The sequence below is a fragment of the Peromyscus californicus genome, unplaced genomic scaffold (assembly GCF_007827085.1).
Source record: "Peromyscus californicus insignis strain IS unplaced genomic scaffold, ASM782708v3 Scaffold_8__1_contigs__length_139910024, whole genome shotgun sequence".
Classification (NCBI taxonomy): domain Eukaryota; kingdom Metazoa; phylum Chordata; class Mammalia; order Rodentia; family Cricetidae; genus Peromyscus; species Peromyscus californicus.
The window spans coordinates 76,949,384-76,962,892 of record NW_026294606.1 but is presented as its reverse complement, the minus strand read 5'-3'; the positions used below and the strand labels follow the sequence as shown (position 1 = coordinate 76,962,892).

General features: G+C 48.7%; 1 protein-coding gene across 5 annotated transcripts in view; it reads right to left on the bottom strand.

The window, feature by feature from the left end:
* Positions 1-2,265: 2,265 nt before the first annotated feature.
* Positions 2,266-13,509, bottom strand: part of Jcad (junctional cadherin 5 associated) — an 82,871-nt gene continuing 71,627 nt past the window's right edge. For 4 of the 5 annotated variants that reach the window (XM_052727402.1, XM_052727401.1, XM_052727404.1 and 1 more), the window contains 2 exons: positions 8,868-12,568; positions 2,266-5,030 (listed from right to left, as the gene is read on the bottom strand). In XM_052727402.1, coding sequence (XP_052583362.1) covers positions 4,996-5,030; positions 8,868-12,568 — 3,736 coding nt within the window. In that variant the 3' untranslated portion in view covers positions 2,266-4,995. The remainder of the gene's footprint in view (positions 5,031-8,867; positions 12,569-13,509) is intronic. The other variant, XM_052727403.1, reaches the window with a different exon arrangement.

Here is a 13,509-nt window from a genome sequence, read left to right as displayed (position 1 = left end):
AGTCAGTTCTCTCCTTTCACCATAAGGGTCCCACGAACTGAACTCAGGTCATCAAGGCTGGAGGCAAGAACCTTTCTGTGGACTCATCCCTCTGGCCCATTCCACTGATCCACGTGTTGTGTGCATGTGTCCCAGAGCACACATGTGGAAGTCAGAGGAAAAGTCGCAGGAGTCAGTTCCCTCCTTCCACCGTGTTGGTCAGAGATTAAAGTTAGGTCATCAGGCTCATTGCCAACCACCTTTACCCACAAAGCCATCTCACTGGCCCCCAGTTTTTAAAACTTGGGAACCGCAGCTTGGTTTACTAGTTTAACTAGCAGCAACAAGCCAAGAGCATGATGGGACACAGAGTCTCTATCTGCTTACAGAACAGCCATGTTGGACAGGCAGAATCCCTGAAGGATAAAGACCCTTATTTAAAGCCTGCAAAGTTCCCTAACAGAACTTTCTCCCTAACATCAAGCATGGCTATGTTCTCCATGCTCTGGAAACCCATTCGTGCCGAGCCGTTTCTGTAAGTCAGATGCATCTATCCCAGCAAGAGAGGTAGATAAGAAAGCCCAGAACTGAAGAGTGGTCCATGAGTGACTGGAAATTTGTACCCAGTTCTTGGAATGGATCATAGGTCACTGCGTCAGTGAGTCTCTGTGGGGGAAGCCACACTCAGGACCTTCCACCCCAATGAGTTCTGGTGGAGAGTAAAGGTGCTATGCCATCTGTCCCTGCAGTACCCATATCCTGAGCCATCGCACTTGGCATCCAGGCAGCTTCTGGACCAGTTAGATGGCGAACACAGACAGTTTTGTGAAACTGTTATCTGGAGCACAGGTTAAGAGCTGGCTAGCCACTCTGAGAGAGTAAAGGTATCTACACTGTATAGAGAAGCAGGCTCCTTGGAGGCCTCCATCCTGCCATTCCACCTGCTACTTTGCTGTGTTTTGCCTTGCTCCATGTGATTGATTATTCCTCGCCTGCCTTTACCTCCCACGGCTCAAGTCTCCTAGACTGTCCCATCTGGAGGTGACCACAGGGCAGTCTCCAGGACCCTTTCCACTTGCCTTAAGTGCTAAGGAAGCTGGGCAAAAGAATGAGCAGACACAAGGTTCCTACAGGTTCCAGGGCCTTATCCTTACCACCCTTTATGATTTCTGGCATGCTCAGCTTGCCTGACAGGCTTCAGTGGGGGGCTGGAGTGGCAGCGGACCCAGATGATAAGGACTTTGCTGATTTGTACCATCTGGATAGAGGGTACGGTTTTCCTTGACTCTGACATGTGGTTTTCATTGCCGAGTTCTGCTTCTCGTCCTGAACTTGCCTGGGTCTCCCTCTTGCTCAGTGTCACGCACCTGGGCTCTGCTGTGAGGTGCAGGGAGGTGGACCTGGGAGAGGCTGCAGCAGCAGGGTGGTTCTGTCCTGTGAGGCTTGCAGTGGACTGTAGACTGGGCTGTCGGCAGCCTCCCAAGCTCCTCCCTGGCCTCTGCTACATTAATAATCCCAATTGAGACAGAGGCTCTCAAAGTCAAGGCCACCAACAGGCAGGAGTCTAGGCTGCCTCCCACAAGGCTGCTGAAGCCTGGACTGTTCAAGTGAGCAGGCGGTCAGACCACAGGGACCTGTTCAAGGGGCTGCGGTCTGAATTTACAGACTTGACCTCACCATTCTTCTTTTTAACAAAACATACAGGCTGGGGACCAGTCTTTCTATGGTGGTATTTGATCGCTTCCCTCTTCTTCCAATTGAGGGTCAGGGAGTGAAACAACCCATGTTCTGGGACAAGGACCTCCCACCATTCAGGCTCTTCAAAGGCCATTTGGAATGTGTCTCTTAGATCCTGTCCTGAGTGGCAATTTTCCTCCCACACACAGATGTACAGAATGTGCAGTCAAAAACAAAGCAGAAAGAAAACGAATCCCTGGCTGCAACAGCTTTAGCTGTACTCCCGCCTCACCCCAACTCCAGCTGCCCCCCCCCCCCCCCCCCCCCCCCCCCCTGCACAGCCGATCCCGCACATGGTGCTTCCCACCGCTAACAACTGCTCACAAGACTTCTACTGCCCTGGTCACTTTGGAGGAGGCACTGGGCCAATGATGGTGTATTTATTATCTAATCATTTCAAACAAACAATAAAAAGTTGAATCGGGCAGACACACTCTTTGGGCACCACAGGATGACATATGCTTTTGCAGCTAGCAATCCTTTTTGTGGCTTTCAATTCAACCAGAACCCACTTCTACTGTCCCAGTAAGGGAGCCACAATACCGAAGGTGATGCACATTCAGGGTCTTTATTAATAAAGGAAATAAATGTTTATAAATGTGGAAACGATTCTGATGGTCCTGTCCAGAGGCCAACTGCATCTTTAGAGGGTTCCGGGGCTGACAGAAACACAACTGAATATGGTAGTAGATACCTCATCTTCAATCCTTCAGAAAAATTCCCCCACAGAGGCCAAAGACTACCATTAACCCCCTCCTGCTATTCCAGAAACAACACAGGCACAATTCCTCCTATCATTTTTAGTTCAAATGGTCAAAATCATAACTTTTAATTTTACAAGTTCCAAATTATTGAATACTAACATATGAAATGAGAAAAGCAATTGACAAACACAGAACGTGGGAAACTTTCTCCACCAACAGTCAAGGGCACATGTGAAATTTACATAGGGAATGATGGTTAGTATTGAACTCAAGACCTCAGCAAAACAGTTTTTGGTCAGATATATATTACCTTGGATATGAAAAGTTAAAGGTAAAATAAAAAGGTAAAGTGTAATGTTACCACTTCCTTCCAAAAGATTTGTATATGGGCTTGAATCTGGAAAAATTAAGGTTAAAGTATAACTATTCACTATTTTGACCGAATGGTTGTAGGGAAGCATGATATGATTTCAAACAAGACCAAGTGGAAGAGCATCCCATTTCAGACTGAGATACATAAGGCACGACAGTTTTCCTTCAGGATCCTTCTCTTTCTCTTAAAAAGTCTTTAGATGGTATCAGGTCATTTGACAGGAAGTCAGTACAGCACCAGTGTGCACACAGACATGCAGACATGGGGTCTGCACATGTGGACACATGCACAGGGCCTTTCCACTTCATTTTAAGGAGGGATGTGCAGCCCCACAAAGTCCAGGAGGTGGCTCAGCCTTCACTGAGCCCTAGCAGATGATTCGACCACCACTGCAGATCACCAACTTGCTTGTCCACTGCCCCAGGGAGACCTACATCCCACACCCCTTTCCATGAGAGAGAGTCAAGCTCTGGACGCAGACGAGCATGGGGAACAGGTGCAAGCCAAGACTGCAGGTATGGACATCTAGGAAGGTGTGTCGGTCTATTTGGATTCTGTTCTGTGTGGTCCAGTCAGAACATGTGAGGTTCTTAGGAAATAAAATAATATTGTGTAGGTAAGAGGCCGTCAAAATCTGTCTTAGGGCCAGAGGACAGACCAGCCATGGACTCACACTAGAGGAATTTGACATGTCTGAAAATAGATTAACTGTCTCAAAAAAAAATTAATAGAGAGGGAAGCAAAAAAAGGGGAAAGAAGAGGGAGGGAGGGAGGGAGGGAGGGAGGGAGGGAAAAGGAGGGGACAAAACCTTTGGAAAATGTTAGCTAGCAAGGGTGTCTTCCTCAGACAGAAGAGTGAACTGCCACAAAATGCATGAACTATGCAGGCAAATGCAGTAGTAGAACCACAGGCCTCTTGATACTTCCATCACGGCATATGCACACGCAGATGCCACCTATGTACTGTCTCCAAGCACTTTTTAGAATATGCAAGATCAGGGAATCAGGGTCATTCTAGACAAAAATAGATCTTTCTTTAAAGGAGCAAGGTGGCGGTCAAGAGAAAAGTTTCTTCTCCGCAGATTCCCCACAGAAATACAAGATGAAACCATGAGGTTCTGGCAATCCTAGCGGACATGGCTGCAAATGACCGTCAAGTTGTCAGCCAGTTTTGAGAGGGGTGACTTGAAATGTACCCTCCCAGCTCCGTCTGCGGCAAAGCATATTTGTGATGATGAATGAACTTGGAATTGGTCTTCACTGACACTCTGACACTGCGTTCAAAGGGGCAGAGCTGAAGTTGGAGCAGGGGTAACGGCTTTGGAGCCGAGGTGGGCCCTCTTGGGCCCCTCACACACACAGGGATAGACTCTTAAATAAAATAGCACTTCCTTAAAAATCTGCCACCTAAGAACAGTTTATACATCATAGAAAAATAGCCATTTTATAAAAAGAAATATAGTTACTTTGTTACCATGGTCTATTTTAAACCAGCAATTACTTTTCATATAAAGAATATCTAGACATTCACAGAGAGTAAGACCTAGGAAAGACTGAGTGCAAAGCAGAGCGCGGCGCGTTGGCTCCCATGCCGTGACTCACCCCTTGGGTGAGTTACAGTGCAAGTGTGACCTGCGGGGACACGAGGAAGCTGCTGTCAGTCTGGGAGCACGCACTTACTTACCAGTTACCCCACGCTGCCCAAGGTGGAGTAATAGAAACGGGCCATACATAGTCACGCATATTCTCCTTCAACTGTAAGTGTTCAAATACCAAGCGGAGGGCCTAGGCCACACCCCTAAACATGAGCATGAGCTGGGGAGATGCAGCAGGGAATGCATGGCATTATGGTCCAATCAAAATCACCCACTGCATCTTCCACATTTGATTTTTCACATAAAACCAGATTAACACCAAGCTATTTACCAGCTCGGCCTAATCCACCAGGAAGGGGAACTGATGTGAAAACTCATTTCTAAATATAGGAATTATATATCCATGCTATAAAGACAGAAGGTGTCTACACACCACTGCTTTAGCTCTATAACAATTCTGTAGGGATGACGGATTTCCCACTGGCAGGCAGAGGAGGAGTCGGAATGCTGGAAACCCAGCAGTTTCCAGAGTCAGCCTGGACAAGACAGGTGAGTTAACCAGAGAACACTCCATTAGCCAAGGTAGTGGGGTCTTCACCAGCATCCATCACACCCTCTCCACTCGGCTGGGATCATATGACTCTGCGAACAAGAAGGAAGATCAGTGGGACATTCACCTGCCATGTTTTATGTTTAATCCTCAGACTATAAGTACATTAGAGAACAAAACTCACACGTATAGAAAACGGATTTTTAGATACTTTAGCAAACTTATTTCACCAAGGAGTAAGAAACTATGGCTGAAATGCTGTTTTCAAGGAATGTGCACGATCATTACCAAATAAATACAGATGAGCAAAGCTGAGTTATTCAGTATACTGATGGCCATAGTACAATATAAATAATAAACTCACTGACCCTTAACCAGCAGCAACACCTTGACCTAATGCTGATTCTTTTTTTTAAAACAAACACCAATATTTATTAAGCCCTTTATTATTATTATTATTATTATTATTATTATTATTATTATTATTATTATTATTATTTTCTGTATAGTCCTGGAACTCACTATGTCGACCAGGCTGACCTCAGAGATTGGTCTGCCTCTGCCTCCAGAGTGCTGGGAATAAAGGCATGTGCTAATGCCACTCAACCCCCTAATGCTGATTCATTTTGATGTTTTCTGTGTGTGTGTGTGTGTGTGTGTGTGTGTGTGTGTGTGTGTACATACAAGTGTGTGCAGAGGCCAGAGGTTGGTACTGGATGTCTTCCTCAATTGCTTTCCACTTTGTTCTTAATTTTTTCTTTCCCTGTATGACCACCTTATTTTTTGAGGTAAGGTCTCTCACTGAACCTGGAGCTCACTCACTTGTCTGATCTGGCTGGCCAATGATCTCCAGAAATCCAGTCTTGGCTGTCATCTCAGCACTGAGATTACAGACATGCTGCTACAGTTGGCTTTGGGTTGGAGAGATTTGAACTCAGAACCCTGCATTCCTATCCATCCTTGAGAGGGACTGAAAGCATCTTTATGAACAAATTCTTCTCTTCAAGGCTTGGGGAACCTAAAATGTCACATGCATGGCCAGAAAGAAGAGGTTTCCTGTCTCCAGCTGCTACCAGCCATCAGGAAGGACCAGGACTGGCTGCTTGCTTGTCAGCACACTTTCTAGGACCTTCTCGCACCACGATGACCTTCTACAGCCTGCACTGGAAGAATCTCACACTGAGCCCAGATGACCTGGATTTCCCAAATGGAGCACTATACTGAGGGACAGTAATGCCAACCGCCCCCGAAATAGGAAACATGTGCTGCTGAGCAGAGGCTCTCACCCTCGGAGCTCTGGAAGCTTGGCACACCTGAGGCTCAATCGTGAGCCTCCTGTGGTCAGAGCTCACTGCCTTAACATTCCTAAATTTTTGTGAGAAAATGGTTGACAAATCTGTAAGAGTATAAGATAGCCATTAAAACAGATATTCTTCAAAAATATATACAAAAATAGAATTACTACATAATCTAGCAATCTCACTACTGGGACAGGAAATCAATATGGCTGCACATCCATGCCCACTGTACTGTTCATACAGCACTGTCTATGCCAAGAGGTGAGAACCCACGTGTCTGCCAACAGATGAATGAGTAAAGAAAATGTCTGTTTATACATAAATATACACACAGTGGGACATTACTCAGCCTCAAAAAGGGGGAAATCTTGTCATTTACAATGATACAGATGATGAACCTTGGGGACACTGTGCTAAGCTAAGAAAGCACAACACTGTGTGATGCCACATGCAGAATTTCTCTTTAAGTTACACCTGTATTAACAGAATAGGATGGTGGCTTCTAGGAGCTAGGGGTTGGAAAAGAGGGGAGATATTGGGAGAGTATAAAACTGCACCTGTAAGATGAACAGGTGTGCTGAGGTTAGCACATCAGGGTGGATGTAGTTAGCAAAGGGCATGTGCTCTTGACCTCCATTCAAGAGGCTGTTAGATGAAGGCTATGTTAATTAGCTTGATTATCTTACTTAGCACACAATATATGGTCACTCAAACATAATGTGCATCTTAAAGACAGTGGCATCTTACACACTTACTGTGAATACCTCAACGAAGATAGAGAAAAAGTAACAGCAAGGCTCACCAGAGCCTAAAAGATGATTTTTAAAAGCCTGCAGGATGGTCTAATTTTATAGAAAACAATGTCCTGCAATGCACCTGGAAAAAGATGCCATATGAAGAGCCTCTATCCCATCCCCTGCAGCCCAAAGCTACACCATGTCCTTTTCCCTCTGACTGGCACACGCTTACACGCTAGGCACTGAGATATTGAAAACTAAGATTGTGCTGGGAGCACTCTGCAGGCGCTACAGACTAGAGGGACAGAGCTGGCACTTAGGGGAGCTGCCTGAGCCTGCTTACAGGATGGACTGCCCCAGGGCCACCTGGCTAAGAAGCATTCCCATGATTTAACACCGCTTGACACTACCCTTAGCAACACCATGTGACCACACAAGAAGATAGTTATAACTCAGTGCTATATTTGGAGCTCAAGGTATGCTGATTCTGAGGATGTCTGTGAGCAAAGACGTCCTCTCATGTGCTGAGAACACAGTGGAGGGTTGCTAACAGAGAATGTGAAGTGCCACACTCCTAATGAGGGAGAGGCGGAGCCTCACGTCACACAGGCACTGGGCACTGAATTGCTCCCTTCGGTTTCTGGTACACTGAAGACAACACCACACAATGTACCCGCATCCCAACACCCAAAGTTGAGGCTAAGGACTCACATACAGGGAGCTATGGAAAGAATTCTCTGAAACAATAAGTTCTTTAGCTCACAGTCTAGATCCAACAAAAATAGTGTGAGCCATGTAATGTTATTTTAAAATTCCTGATAACTACATTAAAACAAATAAAAAGAAATAGGTAAAATTATCTTTAATAGTATACTTTATATGTCCAAAATATATTCTATTAATCATTCCAAAATATTATCATTCAACATGTAACATTTCAATGTAAAATTATTAAGCTATTTCAGGTTCTTCTGTACTGAGACTTTAAAACCTGGGTGTGTATTTTATATCTGTACAACTGTCTGTCACTTCAGTTTCAGGGGATCTGATGCCCTCTTCTGGCTTCTGTAGGCAGATGGATCTCTGAGTCTGAGGCCAGCCTGGTTGGAGAAGACAGACCTCATCTCAAAACAATAACAAAGTAAAAATAACCAGTTGACAAAGAGCGATCAACAGGGTCATGTGGGTGAATGCCTATTATTCTGGCAGAAAACAAGAGCATAAATGTTCTGTAGCCAGCATGTGCCACTGAGCTGCCACAGCCAAGATGGAGTGCTCTGTATAATGTTCAACCTCTGCAACATAGTCAGAGGCCCGAGAAGTTGTTTACACGGATAATTTTATGTAGCTGTTTTCTTAGTCAACTAAACCAGTAATATAATCATTCAAAACACAGGACAAGATCTCGATTCTTAGTTGGGAAAGCTTCTGGGTAATTTTTTAAAATGAGCTTATTTGTTTGCTTTTAATGTATTCCCTGTTCTTGTTGTGCACGTGAGGAGGTCCATGACTCTGTGAACCGCGTTCTCTCCTATGACTTTTACCTGGGTCTCAGGGAGGGAGCTTAGTCACCAAGCGTGCACAGCAAGTGCCCTGACCTGCTGGCCACCTCACCAGACCTTCTTTCTTTCCTTCACTCCTTTCCTTCCTTCCTTCCTTTCTTTTTTTAAAGGATGACATCTTGCTTTGTAGCCCTGGCTGGCCTTCAAGTTTTTTTCCACATCAGCCCCCCAGTGCTGGGTCTACAGGTGTGAGCCACCACACCTGTAGGAAACACCTTTCTATGGAACCATTGCCAGCGTTGAGCTTAGGATACCCAGCAACTAGTCATGCTTCTGATGGTCACACAGCTCCAAACTAACAGCAGCACCTGCCCTCCGGCCCGACTCCTCACCTGCACACCACAAGTCCTGATTGGACAGCTTCTCCTTCGGCACTTCCGGATGCCCATTTTCTTCTTGAGGGATGACATCCTGAGAGACAGAGGACAGATGTCCTGCGTGCCAGCCCTGGTCTCTACCACTCGGGTACATAAGGCCTCCTGAAGGCCAGGCCTGACTCGTGGTGGCCTTTAGGTGGTCGGGCTCCTCCATGGAGTTTGCACTCTTGGAATTCAGACCCCTCATCCGAGACAAGGAGCTGATCTCCCTCATTCTTACCAAGCGATCTGTGTCTGCCTTCCTTGGGGGCGATGCCAACTTTTCCTGTAAACTCTCGATCATTTTGGAAGGGCTTCGGAGCCTCTTTTCGGAGCCCACCACGCTTGAAGTCTTTTCCATGAAATGGAACAGAGTGGACTTGAAGGGTGGTTTTGCCTCCTCATCCTTTTTCTCAGGCTCAGGACTGGTGGCCTGGCTTGCAGGGAGCCCATCCACATCTGAGCACACAGAAGCCTGAGGGGCCCTGTCCCCTACAAAGAGGGGACTCGCAGTCCAGCCACACTTTCTCCGGCCATAGAAGGCATCAGCGGCCACTGTGCGGCCCCCTGATGGTGCCAAGCTGGGCGATGAGTCCTCTCTGGATGGCTCCAGGCTGCAGGCATTTGCATCAGGCTCAGGGAGCTGGCTCTGTCCTCCTCTCCTGGCACCTGGCAGGAGGGACTCCATGGCCACCTCAATGCCCAGGATCCTCTCTGCCCTCTCCTGCAGAGACTCACTTGGGAGGACTTCCACGGTATTCTCTATACCCAGAGGCTCTGATTTATAGACATTCTGCTCTTGTCCCAGTGTGAGCCCCAAAGACCTCAAGTCTGGTGTTGAGAGGCCTCGGTACTTGTCGGCGAGAGGCAGTAGGACTTCTCTGTCCCTTTCGTCACCACCGCCCACCTTTGGAGGGGTCTCTCTGCCCCGCTGCACAGACCCTAGAGCATCGCTGACTTTAGTGAGTTCTTGACTTCCTCTCAGTTCTGCCAGATAGAAAAAGGGGGCTGATTTTGTGTCGCTGGGAGCCATCCTGCTCAGAGGACTCATGCTAACGTCCCGCTCACACATCCCATTCAGAACCTCCTGGCTTTGCTCTGCAACCAGGCTTCCATCTGTCCGCCGCTGCCGGACAAGAACACCTCTGCTGTCTTCCTCCTGTGACTGGCCCCGGGACTGTGGATGGGCCCGTGCACGGCCAGGTCTTGGTTCCTCACTCCAATTCTCTGACTCATTCCCAGGTCGTCTTGCCTGGAACCCTGATTCCTCTAGCACCAGCGCTGCAGGCTGAGGCTCTGCTCTCCTCTCCTGGCTGGTTTCATGGCGGCTTCCGGTCTTGGCTCCGGAGTCAGCACAGTCCTCTGGCTGTTCTGTCTCACTGTCCTCACGACTGCTCCCCCCACTAGCACCATGGCTTTCTTCCTCTTCCTGAAGCTCCTTGTTGAAACTTTCTAACTGACTTATCAGATCCCACGGCCGGCGGCTAACTGGTTTCAACAGAAACTGACCAAAAAGTTGTGTGCTGTTGCACTGGCCTGCTGTGGTCTCCCCCTTCACCACCTCCGGCTTGGGTACAGGGCTGGCCCCAGGGGGCTCACCAGAGACCCCTTTTGGCACAGATGCCTGGTTTATGGCTGGGGAAGTCCTTGAGAAAGCACTGTTGCGAGACGGGCTGAGGGACCTCTGCCCTCGGAGGTGAGGTACACTGGGCTTCTGATTTGGGTCACCGGATGCTAAGGCTGCATGCAGGTGTACTTCGGAGGCAGTGGGCTCTGGGCACGCTGGGGTCGGTGCTGCATTGCTAGACTCTCCTGGCTTTGTAGCACAGGGGAGATGTGAGCTTTTGGAGTCTTCAGGGAAGCTGGTTTGGGTCTGCTTGTCCCTGTATTGGTGGCCTGGCCAGGAGCCGGAAGGCTGGAGCTCCCTGGGTTTGATGAGGTGGAGGAATCTGAGGTCATCAGTTTGGCCATCTTCTGGCTCCCCCAGACCTTGCCTTGGAGATGTTCTTCTCCAAGCCATGCTTCCCATGAGGGCTTGCAGCTCCAGGTCAGTGGAAGACATACTCAACAGACTTTGCTCCTCCAGGCCTGGACCCTGACACAGCCCATGCGTCTTATCAGCTCCCAGCTTCAAGTCATTGTTGTTCGTATCCGTATCTGGCAGCAGCGACTCAGACTTAACTGGGACAGAAACCAAACAAAATATGGTTGCGTTGGCTTTCTTCTTTGAACTTTTCTTGGTCTGAATCCCAGTTTCAAACTTTTTGAGCTTGGTGTAGGTTTTGCAGGTACCCTCACTCTGTGGCTGCGGGGAAGAGGCAAGGCTTGCCGGCTGGCTGTCTCTCACGTCAGACCCTAGTCCTCTCATGACAGGCTCTTCTGTTTGGCCAGGGAAGCCTCCATGTTCCATGTCCACAGGGATATGGCCCCGCAGCCACCGGGGACTGGAATGAGCAAAGGCTGAGCCCTGCTCATTGCCTGAATGGGGTGTTGGGCCCTGTGGTGATAAAAGGGCACCATCGTACTGTCTTCTCCCAAGAGCTGGTTCGTGGGTAGTGATGCCAGAGTTATAGGGTATGTCATCAAGCTTTGCCTTCTCATAGTATTCTGGGGGCAGAGCTACTTTGATGTGTCGGATCCGTGGATCGTCAAATGGAATGTACTCAATAGAACCCCCATGGGCGGCAAAAGGATAGGGGTGTGGGGGGAGACCTTGCGGGGGAGTGCCAGGCGTTGGATCATAGGGGTTCCTCGCTACAAGGGAGCCAGGAGGAAGTGGACAGCTGGCCTCAGCTTTCTCAGGCAGTTGCTGCTGTTGACTCTGGCTGCTGCTCATGTGCCTGGGCACAGGCTCTTCAAGGTAGGGGTTCGGAATGTGCTGCGGGGGTGACCTGTATGAAGGTGGAGGCACATACACCGGAGGCCCCAAGCCCGTATCCAGCACGCCCACCTCATGCCTGGACTCCTTACTTCTTGTTGGCTGGGAGCCACGTGGGTCCCTGTGCTGGTGGTCCTGAAATGCATCTTCTCCCCTGGGCTGTGGGTGAGAGCCAGAACATGGAGTTTTAAGGGGTTTCCCAAACCTAGGCCGGGGAAAAGGGCCTGAGGAACTACCTTTCTCAAGATTCCTTGTGGGTTCCAAAGGTGGTGGGCAGCTGGGAGGGTATGGTGGCACTTTGGGGACACCTGGTAAGTGCCCATCATGTAGTGAAACAGGGATTTCTGTGAAACGCAGGCTCTCGGGAGAAAGAACTCGAGGCAATGACTGGGATTTCTTTTTGTTCTGAGATGTCAGCACGTGCTCTCCTTGAACAAACTGGTACAGGTCCTGGAACATTTTCTCTCTGTCACCCTCGGACACTTGCCTCCCTAACTTCCTCGGCTGCTCCCAGCTTTCCAAGCTCACGTTGTGCCACTTAGCAGGAGCTGGCGTCCTCAGCTCTTCTTCCCAAATGGCCTTCTTTATCACATGCTCTGTCCTTCCTGCAACTTCCCACGGGCTCTCTCTCACTTGGATGGGCAGACTGCGGGCCTGGGCCATTCTTCTGATCTCCACATCGTCCCAGTCCCTGGGACCCAGCAAGCCACTGCCCTCCTGCCTGCCTCTGCTCCGGTAGGCGTGGTCACTACCAATATGGGGCTGAGAGGACCATGTTAAGACGGGCTGATTAGAAAACCTGCAAAATAGAGAGGCAGATGTTATGTGAGGCAAAAAACACCCTTGTCTGCTTCAACGATGGATGCTCAAGATCAGACTTGGGTTACCACCTTTGAAAAATTGGTCCCTGTGGTAGTTTGAATAAGAAAGGCCCCCACAGGCTCATATAATTGAATGCTTAGTCACCAGAGAGTGGGACTATGTGAAATGATTAGAAGGATTAGAGGTGTGGCCTTGTTGGAGGAGTGTGTCGCTGGGGGAGGGCTTTGAGGTTGCAAACACCCTTGATGAGCCCAGAATCTCTCTCTCTGCCTATGGATCAGGATGTAGTTCTCAGCTACTGCTCCAGTGCCAGCTTGCTGGCATGCTCCCCACCATAATGATAATGGACTGAACCTCTGAAACTGTAAGCAAGCCCCCAATTAAATGCTTTCTTTCGTAAGAGTCATGGTGTCTCTTCACAGCAATAGAACAGTGACCAAGACAGTCCCCAGTCACAGGATTTTGCCAACTATAAAGAAAACAAGGCCCACCAGTCATGGTTGTCACCAAGGGCTAAGTGGCAGCAGCAAGCTATCCACAGGAACACCAGGGATGCTGGCTGTACTAGAGAGGACACAAACCTCACAACCTCAAAACACTTGGATTAAGGGAGCACCCCGGAGGAGTAGTGTTCTCTCCAAGCAGTCCCAGGACACCTGCAGACAGGCCAGGCATGGCCCAGAGCAACTGTGTAATCTGAGGGAGTCTGCTCTTCAAAGCAGCATATCACAGCACATCAGAACCACCAAGGGACACCTACAAGGCACACTGCCAGGTCCCAGGGTCCCATTCCCAGCCCAGCTCAGTGTGACTAGATAGCATACCACACTATACATGGGTTAAGTTCCCACAGGGTGATGGTCCTGGGGGTCTTGGGAATTTACTTTGCTAGGGACTGCACATTTGAATCGAGGGGAT